The sequence below is a fragment of the Homalodisca vitripennis genome, chromosome 8, assembly GCF_021130785.1.
Source record: "Homalodisca vitripennis isolate AUS2020 chromosome 8, UT_GWSS_2.1, whole genome shotgun sequence".
Lineage (NCBI taxonomy): Eukaryota > Metazoa > Arthropoda > Insecta > Hemiptera > Cicadellidae > Homalodisca > Homalodisca vitripennis.
In genome coordinates, this window is record NC_060214.1 from 9,201,345 (window position 1) to 9,229,069 (window position 27,725).

At 34.3% G+C, this 27,725-nt stretch overlaps 1 protein-coding gene across 1 annotated transcript; it reads left to right on the forward strand.

Annotated features, from left to right (window-relative positions):
* The first annotated feature begins 1,091 nt into the window (after nt 1-1,091).
* LOC124367267 (replication factor C subunit 2-like) lies at nt 1,092-26,703 on the forward strand. Its single transcript, XM_046823970.1, has 8 exons — nt 1,092-1,410; nt 3,781-3,892; nt 4,596-4,804; nt 7,916-8,111; nt 11,673-11,766; nt 13,992-14,107; nt 23,605-23,718; nt 26,532-26,703. Exons 1-8 carry the CDS (start codon nt 1,289-1,291, stop codon nt 26,640-26,642), a joined length of 1,074 nt encoding a protein of 357 aa, XP_046679926.1. The 5' UTR covers nt 1,092-1,288; the 3' UTR covers nt 26,643-26,703.
* Nucleotides 26,704-27,725: the final 1,022 nt, after the last annotated feature.

Sequence of the window (27,725 nt, forward strand, 5' to 3'; positions counted from 1 at the left end):
ATCACGTTATCTACTAGACGCTCGACTTTGACCTCTGTCTGAGGATGGGGAGGTGTTTGCGATAAGACAATTCCTGTTTTATATTGACGAAATATTGTTCTACGCTAATCTAGTAATCAGTAGAAACGAAATGTGAAATAACGATTCATGTCTGGGTGTGGTCGGTATAATCCCAAAGTACCAATAATATAAATTTACATAGCAAGGTTCAGTAGACTACGTAGTTGATGTTAATGAATGTAAGGTAACAAGGTATGTACCCGAAGTGTGGACAACAGGGTCCTTGCTGTGATTATGTACGGCATTTTTAAAAGACGAATTACTACTTTCAAAGAAGTCCCAAATCATAATGCGAGGCTGTTTTCAAGATGTTGCACACGAGATATCGTGCTGTACAGAGCACGATTTGGGAACATTTCTTTTGAAGATGTTTTTAGATATAATTACTAATGGATTGTGGAAGTTAATCAGTCTTAAAAGTTTATTAAAATCGATATGTCCGTTGACCAATTTGAACACGAACGTTAAGTTTTGCAGATTGTGTCTGTGGTTCAGTTGCTTACTGCTTGCGACCCAGCTGGAGTATATATATACTCCAGACTCTAGATCGGCATAATTAGTCAGAGACCAACATAGCAGTCAAATCTGGACTAAATAGAATCGTGATATTGGTTGAAAGTTAATTTATGGGTACCAACCTTCTGAGTTGAAGGATATCCGAACCAAAGGAGCACTCGCAAGTAACTACATTTTACTGGAGTAATAAAACTGTTTATTTATTACTCTATAAACGGTATATTATAATTAGACAACTTTGTTTTTAATATTTTGGTTATGGTATATCCCCCAAAGGGTTGTAGTCTTGGGGGGAGGGTAAAATGTATGTCGTATATGTTATTAAGGAGCATAGAAAATACTTTCAAAATAAAAAGCAAAGAACTGAGGTGAAATATAACATGAATAGTAAATATAGCAGTAGAAATAGTATTTTACTGTTTGGAGCCATTTTTAGCGAAGAGATTAAGATAGAAGAAGAAGAAGAAGAAAGCTGAGGCGGGAAACTTAGTTCTGGTAAAAATAATCAACACTGCTGCCAAGTCTAGTGCTAATCACTCACTATTTATTTACAATTTTAGGTTATAATTTTGAGTTTTAAAAACGTAGTAACGTCAGTATTTGTACTAAATTTGCCATCAAACTTCCAATCAATTTAATCTTAGTCAAAATAAATCAGCATTGACAAATTTTACAAATCATTAGTAGTTTTACACATTTTTGTAAAATTATTATGGCAGACACTGAACCAATGGAAGGTGTTGAAGTTACAGAACCTACGTCTACAAAACAGCATCAGCCTAGCACTAGCACTTCAACAACAAAATCTTCAGATAAAAGTCAAAACCTTCCCTGGTAAGTATGAAATGCACAATTTTACTTGATAAATTTAGATATCCGTGAAAATAGCCTAGTCATCAAGAGTCACAACCTATTAATTTAAAATTAAAGTTTTTAGTGTATTCTACTCCTGAGCTAAACTATTAATTGTTTTAGATAGTGAAAATCACAAATAGTCTAACTAAGCCATAACTTGCAGTGTATTATATTATCTGTGATTGATAGCTTGTATGAGAATTCCATAGTTAGTGGCATAGCAACTAGCCTCTATACAAGAGTGCACTGAAGAAGATCTTTGATATGTGGCTCCTAATGCCTGCCACTTAGCCTGAGCCAACCATGTTATGCTACGTTGCCAAACTGTCCTGGGCGACTGACAGTCATCGATCTTGACTCAGAGACATTCTCAATCTTTAACCTTAGTACTCTGAAGAATATTAGAGCTGATCGTAATCAAATGCTGTATAATAGCAAACCTGAAAAGGCCTACATTTTGGTAAAGAAATCATTTCTCTAAGCCAAACATTAGTTTAATTACTTAATTGTTTTGAATTAACTATGTTGCCTTTTTACATTTTTATGTAAAACACCTACCTTCTTGTAATATTTTTCATCTTGTATTGCCAACGAGTTGTATACAGTATTTTAATAAAATGTCCATGTATTATTATATACATGATGCTGAAATGCACCAGCAGTACACTAATGATGTCTTAAAGGCTTTAAATATTATTATATTGTCTGTTTTAATAGATAGTATAATGATTATTTATACATTCTATTATTTATTATTATTCCTTACTTTTTTAATAAATAAGATCAAAAGAAGAAATTTTACATAGCAGACATTCCGTAGAATTTATTGTTTTTAGCTATAGGCTATCGTGAATCTATATTTTGTATTGAGTAATGTTAATGTGCTTGCAAAGTGCAAAATATGTAAAAATATTTTGAGGGACATTTGTTATTAAGTATCAAACAAATTACGATTATCAGCATTTGTCATGTCGGGCCGAATGAAGGGCCGGGATGATTTCTTAAAGAAGCTAAGTGGGTTTTTCAATCCAAACTTATATAGAATATGAGATGTTTTTGGCAGGAGTAAGGCCATATGGGGTGACGATGCACTGTGCTACTATTGGCCTGATATCAAGCGTCTTCTTTGCCGCTTCCAAATGCAGTTCAGTACTGTGCCTTGTAATTAACCATGAGTCAGGTATTCAACTAGTTCCGAGAGTTTCGAAAATTATGTATGTGTCTGAAAGTCTTTTAGGGTATTTATTTTAAACAGTTGTATCTTTAAGGGTAACTGTTTGCATTTTGTTTTTAAATTATGACAATGATGTTTGTGTTTAACTGCGTTTTGCAAGTTGTTTCTGTTTGTAATTAGATTGTGTATACAAGATTTTCAAGTAGGAAGTTAAGCTGTTCGAGTTGGAAGTTGTCGTTAGGTTAGTTTTGATCATTTACAGGCAAATATTTACTTTACCCATTCACATTTAAGCCTATTTGTTAGGTTTTCAAATGGAATTGCTTAGGTAGTAAATAGAGAAGAAAGAGGAAACAAAGTGCGGTAAACTCTAAAAATAAAAAAGTTCTTGAAAAAGGAACTAACTTAGTAGTCGAACGAACTGGCACTAAAGCCTCCAGCGATCATTACAAGTTGGTGTCCACTCTGATTGTAGTAAATGAATAACATCACTTACGATAGTAGCCTACCTATCAGTAACAGAACGGAATTCTAGAGGACCTTGTCACAAATGTGCGGGAGACTTAAAAAATTTGTACACTCATGTAACCATAGGTAAGGAATTAAGTTTCAAATATGTTATCAATTCTTCTGCAAAAATAATTTGCAGGCACCTCATTATTCGTTATAAAAATGACAGATTACTGTTATAGCCAATTTTAACAGTTGTCCTATATCATTTAAGATAACATGGGAAAGTAAATAACAACCTATTTATTAAATTATTACAATTATTGTTTTTTTACAGTTTTCATTACTTATTGAGACTGTAGAAAGTTACAAAGTTTTGGTTGGTAGAAAAAAAAAACCGATCGTCGTAATGATATGTAATGTTCACTGAAGTCAAATAAGTCTGATCTTTCTAATAATTTAGTTTTTGCAAGTCTTCAATCAAAACGTCATCTAAAATTAGTGGCCTCCGGATAGTACTTTAATTGAATTGTCCTTGTACAAAATTTATCATAATATTTTGATAGGTCTATGTAATAATTTATATCTAATGATGTACTTTTTCCATACAATTTTTATAATCCATCCTTCTTTTAAAAGGTAATAATCTCATGATTGTATCGTAAACTAATAATGTTTTTCATCATTGTTTTTTTGTAATTAATTGTTTACCTGATTTTTTTAAGGATAGAGAAGTATCGGCCATTAACGTTTGATGATATTGTGGGAAATGAAGAAACCGTCGACAGATTGGCCAATATCTCCCGGAGTGGCAACACTCCACACATCATCATTGCAGTAAGCTTGTTTTTATTCCATTTTCTCTGCACTGACATGTTTTAGCTATTTAAAGCTTTCTTTCATTTAAAAATCAAATAGTGTATAATTAAAGCATTATTATGGCTCATACTCACGCGTGCGTGCGCGCGTGCACACACACACACACACACACATACATATGAAACCTATATTTTTTAAGTCTTCAGGAATAGTATTATAGACTATTAGCTTAATTCGTCAATTTTAAACATTCAATTCGTTTTCTTAACGATTTCCACTGCAATGACTAACATAAATACAATAGAACTGGATAATCAATCATCATTTAAAAAGAAATTTCAATCACACAGAAGTCATCAAGATTAGCATGGTACCTATACTGTCTGCAAAAATTAGACGTTCATATCAATAAACAGTTCTATCAATAGAAGTTCGTATTAATTTTTCAAGCAAAACAGCAAGAATGTTGCCAAAAACTTAACAAACCCAATAAGTACAAAGTAATAGTTTGGAATTAACTAAAATCCTAGATTATATCTTAGAATAAAAGATTTTTGTAGATAAACAGTTTTTTTTCCTTAGTACACTGCTTGATTTATTAGTAAACAATTTGGTAAATAACCAATATTTTCAATTTTTGACATAGAAAGCAATGTCAGCAGTTGTGTAGGTTTCTTTAGGCCTGAAGGGAATGTTATACTTAATCACTGTTATTTTCTAGGGACCACCCGGAGTGGGCAAGACCACCACAATTCTGTGCCTGGCGAGAGCCCTTCTGGGGCCCGCCATGAAGGAGGCGGTGCTGGAGCTCAATGCTTCCAACGACCGAGGGATCGACACAGTCCGTAACAAGATCAAGATGTTTGCCCAGCAGAAGGTCACATTGCCGCCAGGCAGACACAAGATCGTCATTTTAGATGAAGCCGACAGGTTCGGTTTAAAATGATTTTCATATTCTACATTGGTATAAATTTGATACTAGATCACTCTTGATTTGTCATTTCTCAAACGTAATAAACAAATAGCCCTTTTAGGAATAGGTAAACTCATTACTCAAGAAATAAAGAGTATTGCAAGTTTAAAAAGAGGAATTGAGTACAATTGGAAAAATGACCAATTATGTGCAATTTTGAAATAATTACAAAATATATGGTGGTTTTTCACTACTTAATTTAAGACCCTTTACTAAAAACCAAACATTTAGGTTATGTAAAAATGCTAATATTTGCATTTAAGACCTTCTGCATGATTACAGCTGAGCTATCATCAGCATACTGAATAATAGAGCAGTTTTTGTAGTGTGGGTAGAGAGATAAGCAACAAAAATTAAGAACAAAAAAGAACTTAAGTTCGAACCCTGTGGACAACCACTTTTACTTGATTTCCAATCTGAATTGTAATAAATCCACTTTTCTTCCAATTTTACCATCTGAAACCTTTTAATAAAATAAGGCTTGAAAAGGCTTTCCGCAGTGGTACGATTTCCATTAGATTAAATTCTATGTCATGTTAATTTGAATGATAGTGTACCGTTTTACTGGCACATGAGGAGCTTTGAAATTTAAAACTTTTGTGAAGTTTCAAAAATAAAAGAAAATCTTCTGAAATAAATAAAGTTCAAACTAAAATAAAACTTCTTCTTGAAAATAATTACTGGATTTAAAATTAAATTAAAAACTTTTGATAACTTTTAAATTCAAACTTGTAATATATTCGTCACTCCAAAAATGTACAAAGTTCTTACAGCTTGTCTTTTATTCAATTTTCAAAATTCAAAACTTTCACACTCTAATCTGATCTGCCAATTCTTCACTTTAATTTATCTTCAAAATACAATTTTATTTTGTTACTAATTTTCTTTACTTTACTTTAAATGTTACTTCTTTTCAGTGCTAGAAATTTTTATTATAAAAATTCTTCAGTGTTAGAGATTTAAAAATAATTGCTGAAAGCACCCGCAGGTTCGATGACGATTAGCAAAAGATTAACTCTAAGCACTTTCAAAGTCTACTCGTTACAATAACTTCCGATCAACTGAGACGGGAGGTATGGCACGTCTACTTCACCCCACCTCTCAATTTCGTTATCAAACACTGCCATCTGCGATGCGCGCCTCGCTGATAGCAGCCTCTTTTTTACAGTCCAGTCCTTATCATTCTTCTGGGCCTACTCCTTCCACCGGTAATCCAGTTACCCCAGAATTATTATTAAATACAATCAGTACAATCGGGCAACAATTTCACACTAGGTTTACTTTGGCCAGACCAATTTGATAATACAAAAATATCAAACTATTTTAAATAGGTTGGCCGGTTTTCAGGAAAATGGCTCTATTGTAAGAATTAAAAGTCATATCCTCTATTTTTATTTTTATTACAGTAGAACCTCTCATATCCGGCCACCACGGGACCGAGCCCCTGGCCGGATAACGATTCGGCCGGATAACGATTCGGCCGGATAAACCAACCTACAGTACACAGCACTTGACGAAACAAAACAATTGTACTGTACTGTACTAACCGCACTGGAAATAATCAACGAACTGTTTACAGGTTAAACCTATTAGCTCAACTGAGGACAACACAGGAAAATGTAAACAAATAGATACACCAAAATAATGCAAGAGTCGTGGGAGACTAGTGCGTGCAACTGCGCGTCTGCAAGCCGTGGTAAATAAATTTCGATTTTGGGAAGGGGCCAGATAAACCGAGGTGCGGTAAAACCGAGGCCGGATATGAGGGGTTCTACTGTAGTTGGATACCTGTATACAACTACAAAAAGAAAAAACTAAACGTAAAGCTGGAGGTATATAGGCAGCACAATCGGTAATGCACAAACATAGACATAACATATACAAACTTCAAATTACATGTTATATCGCCTGAAAATCATGATATCTTATTACTCTGGTTACCTGCACAGAAACTTTTCTGTGCATTTGATCAAAATATGTTCGGGAACAGATGTAAATAATTTATCGGATAACGTGTGATAAATTGGAAGTTTGCGGTAATTGCTACTTATGTAAATTTATAGGTAGTCTGTTTTCAGAGGTTTGAATGTTGATAGCTTATTCAAAAACCATTATAGTCCAGTAAATGGTGATAAAAAGTGTAAACTGTGTATTTATCCCATGCAGCACCAAATTTCATAAAAATTTGGATTTAGGTTTTACTTGTCATCTATTTTATAGTTGACCCTACGCCGGAGGTTGCTTTTTCCCTGGGAATGAGTGCCACCCCTTCTGGTGGGTGAACAATTTTTTATTTAAAATAAGTGTGGAAATCAATAAATTTACTAATTTTTTTCTGGATGTCAATACTTTATTCACAAGTGAAATTGTTAGTTTTCAGGCAAAAAAAGGGGTGGAGGAGAGGGAGAGATTTTCACTATTGTTTTCTAACGAAAAAATAGGAATTAACGTTATAAAAATAAAAATAAAGGTTTTTAAATGGAAATTAAAAAAAGGTACTATGAATTTTCCCTGACAAATTCATTGGGTTTTGGTTATTGTATATAGAAACTTTCTATTTTGGCATTTGAAAATACCAATCAACTTTTAATAGGCTATAATTCCTTTGTTATTCGGTCTGAATATATCATAAATACACGATTTTTTGTTTTTTTATAAGTGATCATTTGCTCTCTACCGAGTTTTTGATTAAATGCATATTTTTCCATTTATTCGTGAAAAACCATCTGAAAACGTTTGTTTTTTTGCCTGAAAACCGACAATTTCACTCACGAATAAATAGAAAAGTATTGACTTTCAGAAAAAAACTTCATAGAACAAAAGTTGCTTAGAATTAGTCAATTTATCAATGTCCGCACTGGCATCCACCCCTAGAAAAAAGCAACCCCTGGCACAGGGTAGACTTTGAACTGAGGACAAGTAGAACTTAAATCCAAATTTTTATGAAAATCGGTGCTGTATGGGCAAAAATTGCTGGAATCATCTAAGTAAGTAAGTTTCATTTATAACTTGAGAAATGACAGAAAAGTGTATTTTTGTGTTTATTATAAAAAGTGTTATGGTGGCAGCATGACAGATGGAGCGCAGCAAGCTCTGAGGCGGACTATGGAGATTTACAGCGGTACCACACGGTTTGCTCTGGCGTGCAACAATAGTGAGAAAATCATAGAGCCGATACAGTCTCGTTGCTGCATCCTACGGTACAACAAGCTCACCGACGCCCAGCTGCTGGCTAAAGTCACAGAGATCTGCCAGAAAGAACAAGTCAGTAGTTAATTACTACTAAAAACTATTTTTCAAGTATAAAGGTTTTTTGTAGGAGAGACTGAAAACCTTTAAGCCTTATTCTGCCCGTCCTCATGGACCACTAGCCTGTGCAAGGAACTTATCAATCAGAATAAGGAAGAGAGTCGATACAGTACAAGGTCGATGTACTAATATAAAGTGCTATGGTCCCAGATAAGATTTAAACATACACTATCTCTAACTCAGATCTAATGTCCGATGTCAGAGCGCTCGGGCATCGGCTCTCACAACGTTTGTGTTTTAACCCTGAATAAATTTATATACTCTGTACTTTACTCTGTTTATGCCATAAATAAGTGTTAATTCAGAACCAGCTGACTAGAAACGGATAGACTATCAGGCTGACAGTCCACACTAGTTTCGGTAGAGTTTGAAATAGGATGGTATCAAAAGGGTTAAAAATATGAATAATAATGTTTTTCTTTTCTTAGATCATATTTTCTTAGCTTAACACGTTCAAAACCATCTGACAGACATAGAAATAAATGTTCAATGAGCGTCACCGTACACAGTTAATACAGAACATTAAAGTGGTGACTTCCAGAGTCTTTATCTACGAGGTGTGATCGAAAAATACAGTGAATGAATTCTTATAGCGGTAACTGCCTCCATATAATGTAATTTGCGAGTAGTGTGATGTGTAGAGACAGGCAGCGACAAGTTTCAACACGCTGGAGCTTGTCAGTCGACTAATAGAGCCACTAGAGTGAGGTTGTGTTTATCATGTCTTGTCACGTGTTACGGATTTAGAACAACGCATTAAAATTAAGTTTTGTTTTATGTTGAAAAAGATTGCCAAAGAAGCTCATGAAATGTTAAAATCTGTGTATGGCAAAAATGTGGTAACTCTGAATACTGTATACAAGTAGCAAGACCGATTTAAAAACAGAAATAAGTCGGTTGAAGACAGGCAGCGTTCGGGACGTCCATTAACCTCAAAAACAGTCCATGTGGAAAACGTAGAAGTAATGGTTCGTTCAAGCAGGCGAATGACTATTCGAGAGCTATCGGAAGATATTAACATCTCATACGGTTCTTTTCAAAGAATTTTAACCGATAATGTGCAAATGAGACATGTGAGTGCAAAATTTCTAGACCTTTGAGTGATGAACAGGAAGAAAATCATGCATCAGTCTGCACAGAGTTGAAGGATCGTCTTCAAGCAGATCCGGATTTCATGGCCAAAATTGTAACTGGACATGAAAGTTCAAAATGCAGAGTTCACTATTGAAAACCGGTGCATTTCCTCACCCTAAAAGGCAAAATCGAACATCAAGGTCATGCTCATTGTATTTTTTTAAGGGCATAGTGCGATCAGAGTTTGTTCCAAGGGGAACAACTGTGAAATCTGAATTTTATTAGAGCATACTGCGACGTTTGCAAAACAACATATGAAGAAAGAGGCCAGAAAAATGGGTGAAATGCTTTCTTCTTCATCACAACAATGCGCCATGTTACACCTCGCTTCTAATTCCCGAGTTTTTGGCTGAAAAAAGTGTACCTGTCTGTCCACATCCACCATACTCACCCGATTTAGCACCAAACAACTTCTGAATCTTCACAACAATTACAACTTGCTTAAAGGAAAAAATTTTGGCACCATTCCTGACATTGAGAGGGTCACGACGACCGAGCAGCTAAAAACTCTTCAGAAAGAAACCGTCCAGAAATTTTTCTGGTCATGGATTACACTGTGGAATAAGTGCATTGCCAGCTAAGAACAGTATGTTGAAGGAGATTAAATTGAATTCAATTTAAGTTTATTACTTTCTGAAATAAAAAAATTATTCACCATATTTTTTGACTACACCTCGTAGTTGTCTGATGGTAATAAAGTAAAATTTATGTGGCTGATGGTCTTTTTTAAGTTTATGGTGCTAAAAGAATAAAATCTATAAATAAAAAATTAATGTTTCTTATTCTTAACCCTTTTGAACTCTTCCATTTCAAACTCTGCCAAAACTAGACGATTGATTGATTTCTTTCTTAAGGGAAATTTCTCTATCATTTTCAAGAAAAATCTGGTTGCGTACGTAATCAGCTGCTGGGCTATAATTACACCACTGCTGGTACAATCTTATCCGCAGTCTATTGTCTCCCAAGTGTGGTAACCGGGAACATTATTCAATGAGAGTTCCAATCATCTTCGTTAACCACACTCGCCCTACAACTTAATCTGGTAATTCATTGATTAAAACGTTCATTCAATAAAACAAACTGTATTGATCAAATTCCTGTGTTTAAAGAGACAATATTAAAAAAACGTAAGTGCAAATCAAAGTGCAGTGAAAGTCAGTCATCATCTTCTATACTGACGAAGCAGCAGTACCTGAGCAGAATCTCTCCGATGGAGCGTCCTGTCAGCCATTGTTCCACCTGTTGTAGCCTGGAGTCGATGCTTTGCTGGTGGACAGGCCTCACCGTGACTCTTGTAGGATGGAAAAGTTGTGGCATTGTATCTAAGCAGAAATTATAATTGCAGGCGTATTCACTTCGAATAAATAAAGCACTGTAGGTGTGGGTTGAATCATTCAAAATAGTTGATTCATAATATTTCACTCTATTAATTTACAAGGTTATGTTTTGGGAAAGGGAACCAGATTGATTTGTAATTTACACAGGTGATTACACAGTAAGTAAAATAAAGCACTTTTATAGCTCAGCTGAAACTTGAAAAGAAATAAATAAATAAAGAATAAATAACACTTAAAAAGAACGTAACATGTTTGTCTCAGTTGTATTTGTCTTTAATTGATTGTACTGGTCGGTGATTTTTAAATTATTTTACTAATGACATTAAATTCTCATATTCTTTGTAAATTAATTTGTATTTTATTTTATTGTATTTATTTAACAAATTCTTCTTGGACATAGATTAATGGTTGGTATTTGAATGTAATCCAGTTACAGCATTTGGAAGCCAAAGATTTGGAAGATTCAATCTGACAAAGTTGATTACATAATTTTTAAAGTTGTATGTATGTCTGTGAGCCAATCTCGGTAATTATTGGTACTAGAGAAAGTGCGTTAGACTTCGACCAACTTGAGAGCGAAGCATTGACTTAGTCAATTAATTAATAATATCAAATGAATACTGTCATGGTTTAGAGTTACTTCAAACTGAAGTCCTCTGATTGTAGGTGGTTACAAGGGTGTTAATTTATGACTTACGGATCGTTCAACCTTATCAGGACTACTCAGGGTAACCTCATTGAATTAAACACAATTTACTTCACATTCATCATTGACTCATGACTAGTGTATTGAAATATTAAATACATGTTACAGAAGAAATGTTTGTTAAAAGTTGTGAAATGTCAATTGTACAAAGTAAGGAGGAAAAATCAGGTTCAAAACCCTTAATTTAAATGCTAAATACACAGCGATCCTAAAATGAAGAGTTTGAATTCATTATTTACTTTAATAGATTATTTTTTAATCTCCACTAATGATGACGCTTAACTTAATTAATGGAAATTTGAAAGTATTGCGTTTTACTTACACTCATTTCCTCATCAGGTATCACACACTAACGATGGTCTGGAAGCCATTATATTCACGGCACAAGGAGATATGAGGCAAGCTCTCAACAATCTCCAGTCAACTTTCAATGGTAAGTTTGATATATTAAGTAGTATTACAATACTATTATATAAAGTATATAAGGATATTTTTTATTGCAGCCCCTTAAAATACCTTTTTAAAGGCAAGAAAAATAGAAAGATCTAGATAAAAATTTCATTAGAAATTTTATGCACTTCTAATATTATTTAGAAATTTCCAATGAACAGGCCTGAAGAAAAACAGTTCAAGATAAAAATGTGAGTTTTTTTATTCAATGTATGGGAAAAAACCGGAGAAAATAAAAGTTTGCTTATTGATAACAACTTTTCTTAAGCTATATTTAATTAAAAACGCCATTCCTTTTCCTAAATGATTTATGAATGTCCCTGAAGACACGATCAATTGTATTGACTTATCTACAAATTGTAAAAATTCACATTTTTGCCTTCAGCTGTTTTGATCTGGACCAGTTTAACAACTGCCCAAAGATTTTAATTTACATGCCTACATTTCATTACAGAAATACATTTTTCCAAAATTTATCTTACATACAAAAAGAACTAAACCTAAAACAGGTTGAATAGTTTTAAGGAAATGACTTTCATAGAAAATCCAACTACAAGTTAATTACAGTTGGAATTTTCATAAAACCTTTTATTTTAAATAAAATGTCTTATAAAATATCAAGTATTATCATATACACTAATTATATTACAAATAATTATGTTTATAAAAAATTAACCTTGTAATTATAATATTACACTGGGTGTTTATGAACTTTGCGAAAATATTTTGGGAATTTGATCTTTTGGTCTAGGCAAACATAAAAAGTAATAGAAATATGGTCTATAAATACTTAGTTTACAAGCTTTCTGTCTAAAATGTGTTTTTAAATTTTATTTACATTTTAGACACCTGTAAAGATAAGGGATACAAAATTAGCGCAGTTATTGGTTTTGCAGTCTCAAATCAATATAAAAATTAATATTAGATTACAGTGGGGCACCCAGAAATCTTCTCTGGGGAGTGTCCAAAACGCTGTTTCTGTTGGGTTATGGAAAACTGAACAGAAGGGAGGGTCGGGGGTATTCGGACTCCTTTAGCATTAACAGTAGCTGGACCATTTACCTGTACCATTTTAGGAATACACTGTAACATATGATTCTAAATCAGTACAAGTACATTTTGTACTTGGTTACTAAAAAATGCTGTGTTCAAGTAGAAGCTACAAGAAATAGTAAGAACTGACCTCACTTTTGTAGTTGCTGCGTGATGGTGAAATTAAAATATTTATTATTTTGAACCACATTGAATTATATGTGCAGTGTGCAGTGTATTTCATAAATTAAAATAGTTATAAGTTTGAATTTATATATTTGATAATGATGATTATGATTATGACTTTGCAAAGTTTACTTCTATGATTATTGTGGCAAATAACTATAAAAGCACCGCTTCTAGATGTTAAAAATAAAATGACGTTATGCCACATTGCTGCCAAATACAGTGAAAATGAACTAAATGATTTCATGGGGGTGGGCCTAATGGTTCCAATGTTCTATGGGAACTTTGCATACAAACTTAATAAGTATTAAAACTTTAAAATTGATTTCTCTTCACGTTGATGTCAACTTACAATCGTGTGTGTCAGCATCTTGGCTCGACATTGCAGCTGTAGTCGGAAAAAGTGAAAATTAGTAGACTAGAAGTCTAAAACATGAATGCTGGAAGCACTCGAAGTTGTACTCATAGTTAAAATCAAACTCACGAGATTCGAAGTTAAACTCGCCTAAAAAAAAAAATCACGACAGTATTAGCCATTTATCTTAAGATCCATGACAACGACGTCTCGTCAGGAGGACATCACCACACTATTATCCATATTAATCTGCCAAATAAAACATCAACCAAGGTGTAATATTATATTACATTCAAAATCAGATGTCTCGCATGATAGGGCTAATTTATAATACAAAAATTAAATTTTACGGAAAAGGCACACAAGGTGTTGCTCGGCAGCAGGATGGGCAGCTACAAAGTTCATGGGAGAAAAAATGTAGACGCATGCCAAGTAGGTTATTAATCCGTGAAGAATTTAGTTCCAAAATCGGATGTAACTTATATTAACCTGTAACGAGTAACAGGGTTGCAAAAATATGCATTATATAAAATACAACTAAATAACGGTACAACTTGTTAATGAATTTAGACCATAGTACTAATGCATTTAAATGCAAGCGATGAGTTTATTACATGCAGTTATTATTTGTTCAGGGTTTGGGCACGTCAGCAGTGAGAACGTGTTCAAGGTGTGTGACGAGCCCCACCCTCTCCTGGTCAAGGACATGTTGATGCACTGCGTGTCTGGGGATATAGCTAAGGCGTACAAGGCAAGTAACCTTTTGTTGTTGGTGTGATAATATTACGATTTTGGTTGGAGTAATGATATATGTCTGATCAATATGAGTGTTAATTCGATACACCAAGTGGAGCATTTTTTTAAAAAGGAGAGACCGATCCCCCTTTTAAGCCTTATTCTGTCCGTCCTCATGGGCCACTGGCCTGTGCGAGGATCTTATCAAACAGAATAAGGGGGAGAGTCGATACAGTACGAGGTAGATAGTATTGATAAAAAGTGCAACGGTCACAGACAGGATTTGAACCTTCGCTATCTCTAACTTAGGCCCAAAGTCCAACGACTTAGACCGCTCGGCCATCGACACTCCCAACACAAGGACATTTCATGCCCTTTGGCTTACATGTAGCCTTTCATCCATTGATCCATCAGCTGTGAACCATTTTCATTGTATTTATTGTTTCTGGTTGTTAATATGCAAATATATATAGTCACGAAACTATGGACTCTGCATTATATTTCTGTTAAACTTAAGAAATAAAGCTGTACTCGTAGTGCAATTGTGCACCTGATGACACAAGGAGAACACATTTTCATCTAGATTACACTGGATGACTGCTGGGTGAACCAGACAGAGATCTTTTGTGGTCTGGATGTACCTGATGTTAAAATGATTCATCAAGTTCATTTTGAACACCTTCATCACCAAACGTTTTTTGATCACTACAGACGACCGTAGACTCCAAATTCCAAGAGTCAAGATACTGTATGAAGCGGGAGGTGAACTGGAGGTAATCTCAACATTCACTCCTAAGATCTGATGTACTTTTTGCCTGTTTGAGTTTTATGTAAATTCTAAGTTACACCTTATGGTTTCTGAACAGTTAACCCCTTGACTGGCATGCATTGGGAACACTCATGGATGAATCCACATTTATATCAACAATTTTCCAATAGCTGCCTGACAGCTGTAAACTGATAAAATAGGGAACCTATGAGTGTTTACTTGAACTGAGAGAACTTTATAATTAGGTAATACTGTTGCAATACCTTGACCATTTTACTGGCCAGCGACTCATTTTGAGTCACTATGTCATCTCCATTTCTATTATTATTTAACCATCAAGGAAGGCTCTATCCTTGGCAAAAATAATAGCTGTGTTCCTAATGAACTAAACTATCCCAGACTCAGCCCTACATCAGCTGGTATGCAGGATTGAGAAGGCACTAGCAACAAAAGAAGTAGCCAAGGTGTCTTTCTGGACATGGAAGGAGCTTTTTACAATACAGACTCATGTGATTATCAATGCGGTCTCAAGATGTGGTATTATATGTGATGGCCTAATATGTGACTGGATAAGAGCCTTGCTCACAGACAGGGTGATCACTACCACTGTTATGGGAGGAAGCATCAGTGCAAGGATTACGAGGGGCTGTCCCCAGGGCAACATCCTTTCTGCTCCCATGGCATAACCTAGAGAATCTTGACTCTGTTGATGACATGGTGGATGGTTTTAATAAACAAATTTTATCTGTTTATGATAAACATGCTCCTTATGTGACAAAACGAATAAATAAGAGGCACCCAGTGCCATGGATGAGAAAGGATATTCTTAGCCTGATGGCCCATCGCGATAGCTTATATCGAAGAGCGAGGCGCTCTAATGACCAGATACTTATGGATCAGTACCGTTTAATTCGAAACAGGGTTAAACAACTTCTGCGTAATTCCAGGCTGAGATATACTCGAGGTCTTTTTGAGAATAGGAAACAGTCGTCAAGCGACTTATGGCGTAAGGTTAAAAGCCTTGAAATAGGAAAACAACGTATTTCACAGCCAGTTCTTATACCTCTGAATGAGTTGAACCAATTTTTTACATCTTGTAGTCAAAGTTTCAGTCAGGAAAAAGTGGAGGACTACTTAAAACATCTTCAAAACCTACCTCACCGTAGTTGTGGTTATCCTGAGTTTACTTTTAAACCTGTGATACAAGGTGACGTGTTGAAAGCTATACGCCGTATTCGCAGTAATGCTGTTGGGTACGATGGCATCCCAATACGCCTCATAAAGAATATTCTATTTGCTGTCCTTCCAATAGTCACATTTATTTTCAACACGTCTCTTAGGAGTGGTATTTTCCCATCACAATGGAAGTCTGCTTTTGTCCGTCCTCTTAATAAGATTTCAGCACCAGTATCATGTTCAGATTATAGGCCGATAAATATTCTTCCTGCATTATCTAAAGGCCTAGAGAGAATTGTGCACTGCCAATTCACTGAATATCTATCTTACAACAACATATTTAGTGACTATCAATCTGGTTTTCGGACCAACCACAGTACAGAAACTGCACTTTTAAAAGTGACGGATGACATTAGGCTTGCTATGGATCACATACAGGGCACAATTCTCACTCTTTTCGATTTCTCAAAAGCTTTCGACAGCGTAAACCACAAAGTATTGCTAGCTAAACTAAGGCTAATAGGGTTTTCTAGTCATGTATTAACTTGGCTGAGATCTTATCTGTCAGGGAGACGGCAGTGTGTAAAGGTGGATGACATGACTTCGGACTGGGAAATTGTTACTTGTGGGGTGCCACAGGGATCGATTCTTGGTCCTTTATTATTTGTACTGTACGTGAACGACATTCATTCTGTACTTAAACATAGCTCATATCACATGTATGCTGATGACCTGCAAATCTATTCACACTTTAAAATTGACTCCATTAATGAATGTATCACCAAAATCAATAGTGACATTACAAATATCGTTATGTGGTCCAAAAATCATGGCCTGAGACTAAACCATGCAAAAAACGAAACCAATCATTATTTGTCACTCTCGTTTACGAAACTCAATAAACTTCAATACTATTGAAACGTTAACTGTAAATGGTAACAGCCTGCCATACTACGACAAGGTGAAGGATCTTGGTTTGACTATAAACTCGACTTTGACTTGGACTGACGCTGTTGCGGAGATTTGTAAACGGGTTTTCGCATCTATTCACTCACTGAAACGTTTACAACGATTTTTACCAGAACATATCAAGCTGCTCTTGACTAAATCACTCGTACTTCCACATTTCAATTACTGTAACTCCGTGATCAATGATATGACCATAGTGCTGAGTGAGAAGCTGCAAAGAACTCAAAACTACTGTATACGTTACGTTTACGATGTGAGACGGGAGCAGCACATCACACCGTACTATATTCAGTCAAATATTCTAAAATTAATAGATCAAAGATCCATCAAAATTTTAAAAACTAGTTCATTCAATATTGAAATTTGGTTTTCCAAGATATTTTTCTGAATATTTTAAATCTGTGTCTCATGTAGGTGTAAGAAGCACTCGCTCTGGCTCATACATTTTGAGAATGCCTCAGCACAGGACTGCAGTGTTTGATAAGTCATTCCATGTAATGGCTTGTAGGTTGTGGAATGCCCTTCCCCAAACAATTACTTCCATCGATAGCAGTTCCCGGTTTGTGGCGAAACTGAAAGATATGTACCTTGAGCGGTTAGCTGGGGCAGTTCCGGTCTGAGATGCTGTGGGCGTGACACTGGCAGAGGGATGAATGTGAGATTGTGTGTGAAAAAGTTCATTTAACAATAAATACTTTAATTTATTTGTATATTAAAAATATAAATTTATATTATGTTTTAAGAATAGTAGAAATGGTTAATTTATTATTGTGTTAAATTTTAATTATTACACGTTAAAATATTGCATTAATTTCATCACTTTGAGTAAATGTAATTATTTCTTTATTTTATTATCTTTATTATGTTTTGTTTTATTCTTAAATAATATTTATTTAATGTTTTAAATATTACATTGCAACAGGTTAAGTGTAAGAAAGGGCCATGCGGCCCTAACTTTGCCTGTAAAAATAAAGAATTTTTCATTTCATTTTTCATTCATTTCATTTCATTTCTCCTCTTCTGTGGAACCTTGTGGGCAACCTGCTCGTGTCTTTGAACAGTAGTGGTGACTTCGCACAGGGGTATGCAGATGGCATTGTGATTCTTGTGAGTGGCAAGTTCAACACAACAGTCACGGAACTGACCAATATTGCTCTGAACATGGAGGGGAACTGGTGTGATGGGATGGGCCTTAGTGTCAACCCCACTAAGGCTGCCGTGGTTGCCTTTACAAGAATGTGTCAGTTGGTGGGTATTGGTCCATTCTTATTGAAAGGTTCTTTCGTCGAGTTAAAGTCTGAGGTCAAGTACCTGGGCGTTATCCTTGATAGGGTCCTGAACTGGGACCCCATTTGCAGAAATGGTCTTTAATGCAATGGGACGTGTGATAGTTGGGTTCTAGGGGCTTTAGCCGAGGCTTTTGTATTGGCTTTATGTCTCCGTGGTTAGACCTTATAACAACTTGGATTTTAGATATTACTATTCCAGAAAATTATGAATAAAATTATCAATCAGACATCCAAGACGATATAAAATATTTTTTGATTAGTTAGCTTCGAGTGAATATTCAGTAAAATTTGTTACTAAATTTGTAACTATTAAATATTATCTGGTTTGTCTAAAATAAAATCACAGTTCAAAATAAAAATAATGGATATATTTAAAAAATGGCAAATTAAAAAGTTCAATGCTTTAGAATTTCATCACTCTCTATATTCACCAAAGAATTGACAAATAGTTTAATAATAGTAAAAAGGTCCTTTGGCAAAAAATATAAATTTCAGTCAAATGTATCAAACTAAGAATCAGAGCTCTCTCCTGAAATAAAATAAAGTTTTCAAATAAAATCAAATACCACTAAGAAATAACTAAAATAATAATGTTCACTTCTAAGTTCACTCAAAATTCAAAAATAAAAAAATCAAACTTCTCTTTTCACTAGTTGCACCTTAACTTTCAAGTCTTTGCAATTCAGATACAACTCTCTCAAACAATTATTAGAATTCAATTAAAATCCAATAAAACAGTTCAAATTAAATATTAATAAATTACAAAATTTATTAAAATTCAATCAAAGTTCAATTTTAATTCACTTTTCTTGCAAGTTTGAACCAAATGTAACTTGTTTGATTCTATTGTGCTTTATTGTTCATCGAGAATCAATTATGCAGATTGCTTTGTAGTTTCTATAAATTAGATTTTTCCTGTAAAAAAAAGACAACAAAATTAATTTAATATCAGATTTGGAAGACTATTTCAATATAACGTACTATAAATTTGGTGCTTAGCTCAAAATCCTTCGCGTAAAAACATTTAGAAACGGCATGCACTGTCATCAACTAAATTCACAATAATTACCCAAAAGAAGGCCGAAAATTATGAGCTGGCAGTTTTTATAGTTTTTTTTCCACCCCCCTCTGATGGACATCCGCGGTGTTCTCTCATTGGCCCAGCCGTATCCAACTCGAGAAACAATAGCCCTCTCACATCTGACGTAACTGCAGTACACAAGACAAGTTCTGATCAATTCAAGGCAGTGAACCGCCTTCCTAATAATTTAAAGTTACCAGCACTAACTTGCCAAAGGATTTCATATCCATTTTCATCTTAACTTCCCACAACCTAATTAAAATTAAATCCCATTACTTTGTTCCCAAAATTTACATTTAATTTAAGTTTTTAAGTTTTAAATATTAAAACAATGTAGCTTTAAAAACACTACAGACCTGCACTAATGTTCGGGGCTGTCGTTTGGTGGCCAAACATGGAGACTGGGATGGCAGTAGCTAGTCTGGCTAGCATCCAAAGGATGGCTTGCTGTGCTATCAAAGGGGCTTTTCCAAGTGCGATGGGCACGACTCTAGACTGTTGTCTTACCTTGCTCCCCTGGACATTGTCATTTGGGCTATGTTCAAGAGAAGTGCCTATAGTCTTCAGCATGTGGGTCTTTGGTCGGCCTTGGGCTGCAACAGGGGGGCTGCACATGATGCCTGATCAGATGCCACAAAGATTTTCCTTCGACAAAACCTTCAGAATTGTTATACATTCAATTGAGGGAAGGAAATCTCTTCCACCAGCAGAGCTTAAATGGTTTACAGATGGTTCTAAAACTAAAAGTGGCACAGGCGCTGGAATTGGGGGAATAAGACCATGTAGGTATCTAGTGTCCCCTATGGGTCCTTCCTACAGTCAAGTAGAAGTTACAGCAATAATGGAATTTGCTCTTAAGAATCTTCGCCTGTGGAATAGGAGTAAGACAATTAGCATTTTCACAGATAGCCAGGCAGCATTATTGAACTCCTGTGTGTTCAACTGCAAACTTGTCTGGGATTGTTATAAAATCATTCCTCCCTTTAGTAAAATCTACGATATGGTTGTTTGTTGGGTTCCTGGTTATGAGGGGATCTCTGGTAACGAAAAAGCTGATGCCAACTTGTCTTAGAGGCTGCATCCGGGTCTGAGAATGAGTAGAATGGTTCTATAGTCGCCTTCCCCCAGGGTGGCGTCTGACCTTCTCTCCTTAAGTAGATCGGTGTCTCGTCAGGTTATGGGTTGATTATGGGATATGGTCACCTGATGAAGCATTTTCAGAGGGTCAGCATTCTTCAGGAGGATCCAATCTGTAGAATGTGTAACGAGCACAAGGAAACTGCTGAACACCTGCTCTTTGACTGTCCTGCAAGTGAGCACTATACTATCTTTGGTAGTCTAGACAAGGTGGTGAATTTTCCCAGGAGACTGATTGGTTGTTTTCAGTGGTTTGTAAAACTGCTGAAACCGTACTGCTTTTTTTTTGGAGTGAGCAAAAGGCCTTTGAGGCTTAAGTGCATGGCAATATACAGCCCCTTAGAAGAAGTAAAAGAAGAAGAAATTATCCCAAAAAGGTTTAGAAATTACCGATAAACCTAATCAGTTGACTTTTGGAATTTTAAAGTAGTCGTATAGTTAGCACCAGCCGCAAAGTTGTTAGAAGGGTAAAAAAACTACCTATGTTTTCAAGTATCATACAGAATTTTTATTTTTTGTGATATCATCACTCAGCTCTTTCTAAACATGTGGATTTTTTGTTACAAGTGTATATGTTTTCTTTATACACATGACAATTCAGTTGCCTAGCAACTGCATGCGTATTTCTCTATAATGCGACTCAATTATAGTCGTTTTTGTTTTGATAAATAAAAACTGTATAGATATATTTTTAACACCTTCACGGTTTTTGACTTATCATTATGTTCAATGCGATTGAGTAAAAGTGTGTTACCGACGTAATATCATACATCACTATGTTGTTCCTGATTTATTCTGTTTGCCTGGTGTATTATTTCGCAAGAACCATGTCTTTGACAACTTTGCAAGTAGTTCTGGCATTTTCTACTAGATGTCAGCACTTCCTTGGTTCTCTGTCATGTGTGTTTGACCTTGGTGAATTCACTTTAGTCGCACAGTGCAGACAGCCGCATGTTGGTGCATGCTATCCGTTCTGGACTATTTTATGGTTTTATTTCTAGTGTTTATTGGCTCCAGATGAATTGTGTTGTTACTGTCATCATCAGCTGTTATCCGGGCTGAAAACTCTGATTGAAAAAATTCATAAGTGTGTTGTACAAAGACTGTATTTGTGTAAACAGTGAAGATTGCTTGCTGATTTCTATTCTTTTCTTGCTCTTCATTTTGTATCGTTTGTTATAACTCTATTTATACTAAAATGTGGCAATTGTTATTAGAAAATCATAGTATTGTGTTGTATTATATATAAAACAGTATTACATTGCATTATCCTTTTACTTCAGTATGAATACACATTTACAAAGTTTATTACATATCAATACAAAGCTTACATTATACACTATTTGGGAAAAGTTATTGAATCTACAAAAAAACCATCATAAATACAATACATTATTACCAAACATTTATATTTTTTGAATTCAACATACCTGATAGCACATCTATTTGGGGTTACTATGATATAACATTTGGTAGGTTTATATGTAAAGAAATATTTTATATGGACTTATCAAAAACCATTTGATCAATTAGCAACTTTTTTGTATATTAGTAAAAGATTTATTTGTCATATATTTATACACATTGTTTCATATTTTATTTTTGGATAATAAGTTCTGCATTTCGGAACGCAACATTTTTGGTTTTACACTAAAAATGCTCAGCAATCTGTAGTTTTTTTCAATTTAATTTTTTTTCCAGTTCAATATTTAAATTCTAAATACTTGGAAAAAAATAATAAGTGTACATTTGCATAAAGCATATACGTATATTTTATAGCAGTTTAGAAAACCCATTGCAAATAGGCCAAAATGGGCTTGCCGGTATAGAAGTTGCTATACGGTCTGTTGGAGGGCTAAAGTGTGTGACCTTATTTGCAACAATCAACATTGTGCAATGCCCGTTTTGTGTTTATGTCGCAGTGTTTATCTTTCATATTTTTAGTGTTTCAGTTGGTATGAGAGAAACATAGTAAACACAAATAGAACTGGTGGGTCAAGGACAAGCTATGAAAGTAAACACATTTTTGTGTGATTGAACTGTTTCAAAGCATGACCTTTATCTGCCAGTCTATTTGAGGCCATGTTTGTAGCGATGATGAAGACTGTTATTTTTAAGATGTGCTAAGTTAGGCATTGATGTGTGCAAAATTTCAATTACGTATCACGCTGTTTCTAACATTAAATTCACAGATGTAGGTACGTGCGTTTCAGTTACATTTTATCCATAAATTGTGATAAATTTAAATTAAAAATATTAGTATTCTTATATGATTGTAAAAATAAACCCAGCGAAGTGAAATAATTGTGGGACAGAAAATGTGGAACTAACCTCTTTTGAGACATGAACTATGTCAATACTCAAAAGCCTAATTATAAATAAGTATATGTAATTTCAATAAAGTTTGAATCACAAAAATTACTTGCTCTGCCAGGACTTAAACCCGGAACACTCACTAGTTGTGAGTTTGCTGCCGCTACATAGTATTTATAACCAAAACTATAAAAATGTCTTTGTGGAGAAATTCTTGTCAAATGAATTTAAACTGAACACGCTAATTTAATAACTACTTTTATTGATTCTACAGAACGTTTCCATGATTCACAAAACTTAATGAGATAGTATAAAAGTGAAGATTTGTTCATTAGGTGCAAGACCATGAACAAAATGAAAAATGATTCTTATAAATTCATACAATAAAGAATTTTAAAAATTCAAGCTGTTAACAACACATTTTGCAAATATGATGGAAACGATAGTAGATATGTTATTATTTTTGTTAATTACAGTTAATAGTTCAAAATTTGTATTACAGTATATATTTAGTGTTGAATTTGTCTTGCTCATTATTGGAAATAAAATTTATCCATGGATTTACAATTTTATATTGAATAATCTGAGTAGATTTGATTTACTATACAGATTAGACCATTCTGTAAATCAGTTTATATGCACTGTTCTAATGAGAGTGAAGTAAGATTTTTCTATTTTTATCAGTTCTATCTGTCAGGTGTTGTGGAAATGAGCAATGCTATTGTACTATCACTTTGTCATATACATGTTGTTATGTAACTTTTGCAATGGTGTTGTAGATAATTGCTCATCTCTGGAAGCTGGGTTACGCTCCTGAGGACATGATTACGAACATATTCAAGGTCAGCAAGGGGCTGGATATTGCAGAGACTATAAAGCTGGAGTTTGTTCAGGTAATACTGTCTTGTCACCACTGAGGAAATACTGGCCACCATACTATCTGTTGTTAATCTATGCCGTGTCCTTGAGAATATTTTATACCCTAAGGGAGCCACATTACTATCAATTCCAATTCATCGATCAACAATTTGTAATAGGTTCTTTACTGTTCAGGCTTGTCGCCTTTGGAACGCTCTCCCCGATGATATCAGATATTGAGGACCGTGCTCATTTCAGGGCGGAGGTTAGGGTGTTGCTGCTTGTTGCGGTCATGTGGTCAATTGGTGTGTTAGAGTGATTGAATGTTTCTTTGCTTCCTGCTTTTCATTTGGAATTTTCTTGTATTTATCGTAAAATTTATAAAGTTTTTCTTTTGTATTCATTTAAATACATAGATTTTTACTTTAAGATCATTTACTTTTGTAGGTTAAGCATTTTTGTTTTTCTATTTAAAGAATAAGTTAATAATTCACCACAATTGGATCAAACTATTGTAAATTTACTGTATACAATATGAGGTTGAGTGGTAGAGAGGGCTTGGTAGTTCTAACTCCGCCTCTTTAACAAAAGCATTTTTAATTTATTCATTTAATTAATTCATTCATTATATGGAGAAGACATGCTATAGGATGAACTGTAACTCAATTTATTGGTTGCGGAAGAGTGGGTTTGCTTCGGGCCAAATTTTGAAGTTTCGGCCAATCGTTAAGAGCTATGAACTACTAAACAGCTCACCAATAATTCTGATTTGATGTCATCAAAGTTCAGATGCAATTTTGTGTTACATCTGCTAACATTGCATACTTTTTCTGTATATGAAATGTATATTATCTGGGTAAAATACAATGTGAACATTTTATTTCTTGCAATGTAAAAAAGTCGTAATTTGATTCTCTTTTATTAATCGTCACCTAGAAACTAGACCCTAGGCTGGATTCCAACATGATCAGGCTGTTATAATTCTTTATAAGTGTCCTGCACATACATTTAGTTACTAATGTTGTTTGGTGTAGACACAACATAGTTTACTGTCTTATTTCTTAATTGTGTGGAGTCCCATCCAAAAAGGGCTTCACAACAACTATGCATTTTCTTTTCTGATGCCGCCCTCCGACAATGGACAAAATCAGCAAATATGTGAAGCAAGATCGTCAGCTGAATCGTGGGTCATGATCGTAACTAATTATTTCACTGAATTTATTTTATGAACTTATTTACCAACAATCTGCACATCATTAGAAAACATTATAACTTTCATTGTGCTCGGATGCAGAATATGTTGTCCAATCACACGAGCATTGCTAATTTTCGTCAACTCCAGGAAATTTGAAAGTAAGAAATTTAGATGATGCAAAATTATGACATGAAATACAAAAATTAGAATTTAAAATCATAAGAATACATATAAGACAAAATTATATGAAATATAATCTAGCGCTTTGTGCACCAAATAAAGAAAAACAGGTGACTTGCAGACGATGCATCTCGAGCGTCTCAACTGCTGTCATCTACGTGCGCGACTTTACTGTTATCCTGCGTTTTGCCGACCACCATATGAGACCACAGAACGTTATCGTTGGATCTGCGTTTTCATGTAAATTTCTTTACGATTAACAAGCTAAGTTATGCAAAAAATTTTTTTTGATTAATTTTCTAGATATTTACAATTCAAAGAAACTTTTGCTATGTTTAGAATATGTTTATATCATCCTTAGATTTAAACGTAATGAATAGGTTTTCTTCTCTTTGGCGGATGCGTTTGATCTCTGTGAGTCTTTAGGCAGTGGATTTCTTGTGGAATATATTACAAGACCTTAGGACCACGAGAACTTGTCTAGCTTCTGAACAATAGATACTGATAAGAATGGCACTAAAAATAAAACTAGGTAATAGGAGATGATGTGAAGGGAAATACTGTTTCACAATTCTGTTTCCTCTGTGTTCAAGTAAAAACATGGATATTTACTTAGATTCCTTTTATTTATAATATTAGTTTTTTTGTATAAAAAAGAGTGTTTCAGAATACAATTAAAATATGAAAACAATCTTCAAATAGTTTTTACAAACTTTTTTTATAACTATCATATTACAAACTCTTATTATTATTAATTAATAATAACAAATAGTAATAAGAACTGTTCAAAGAGACGTGAAGTGAACATTCGTGACAATAAGTGATAAAATTTATTAGGACATCTTTTGCTGGGATCTGATATAATTATTATTTCAACAATTTTGTGTTTGTCAAAAACTTAAATTTCAAACAAGAATTCATTCTTTTTTGCAGATTACGCTGATTTAGAAATAGCATGGGTTTTAATTTTATTAATATAATTCAGCTTTGCTGATAGTCTACGAAAAATAGAGATAGAAGGAAACAGGTTTTTTCCGGACATTTGCCATTGTTCAGTGAAACAAGAAATCAGTAACACTACGTTTTGAGATCTGCAATCTGATCTCTTCTTCAATTATGTATTAGGTTAGTTCTTTACCTGAAGAAATCAGATAGCAGATCTCAAAACGTAGTGTTACTGATTTCTTGTTTCACTGAACAATGGCAAATGTCCGGAAAAATCCTATTTCCTTCAAAATCCTTCCATTGCCTAAAATAACCTTCAAACAAAGAAATAGAGATCATCAATTCAAACAAAATTGTTCCACTGTTCAGCTACATGTATAAGAATTGTTAGTAAAGTCCTCTGAGAGCAAAAAGACAATATTTTAATATTTCTAAAATGATATAGAACAATAATGATAAATTTGATTTATTTGACTTTAGTCCTTTGTCAAATATATTTTTTGTGTTAAAACATTCTTGTTATTTCAGGAGATCGGGTTGGTACACATGCGGATCGTGGAAGGCTGCAATTCACTGCTGCAGTTGGCTGGACTGCTGGGCAAGTTGTGTCAGAAAGCCAATGCTCTCACTGCCCAGTAAGTTTTTCTACTAATAGATTTTTTTGTATATACATTTTCTTGAATTAAACATTTTTATTACATGCTATTGTTACGTTAGTTCCCCCTACGGTACTCTCCAAGCTGTCATCCTCGTCCTTTTCCTCATTATTGCTATTTTAGCTGCCATTCAGTGTTGGAGATTAGTTTCAGCAACTACATGTTGTAGCCAAGAATGGTAGTGCAAGCTATTGTACGTTGAAATAGTGCACAGAACTCTTAAGGCTATAGTTATTAATAGATCCGAGTAAAAACACGTAAAGTATGGAGTACCACAAGGATCAATACTTGGTCCCCTACTTTTTATCTACTACTTAAGAGGTTTGAATAATGTATTAATCTTTAGGCCCTAGACAGGTTTATGTCTGAATACAGATGACTCAAGACTGACAGTATCCGGTAAATCACAAGAAGATCTTGAAGTTAAATCAATGATTGAATTAGCAAACATCCCACAAATCCTTATTGACCAAAATTTGCATATGAATCCCGACAAAACTAAATATATACATTTTACAACCAAACAGAATAGAAACAGTTCTAGTCCATTGAAGTAGACATTGAAAAAAAGATCAATTTGAGTTTCTTAGATTAATATTTGACAATTCATTAAGTTGAGACAGGCATGTCATTTCTGTTTTAAATAAATTAAGCTCTGTGTTATATGCGCTAAATAAAATGTCAAAACTCTGTAGTATTCCAGTTTTAAAACAAATCTATTTCGCACATGTACACTCCCACATTGCATATGGTATATCAGATTATGGAGCAACTAAAAAGAAAACTTGGATAAGATTTTAAAAGCTCAGAAAAAAGCAATTAGGGGTAATTTTTAATCTGAAGCCAGATGATTCTTCTAGAAATTGTTTTAAACAATTAAGACTTTTGATAGTCTATGGGCAATATATCTATGATGCCATTTTACTTGTTAAACATTTTTCATTGGCTAATATGAACTACACATGTTTTTAACACATAATTATAGGACTAGGGGAGACAAAAAACAATATTTTTCAACACAGATTCGAATTTTTTGAGAAGAATGTTTATTATAATGGTCTTAAAA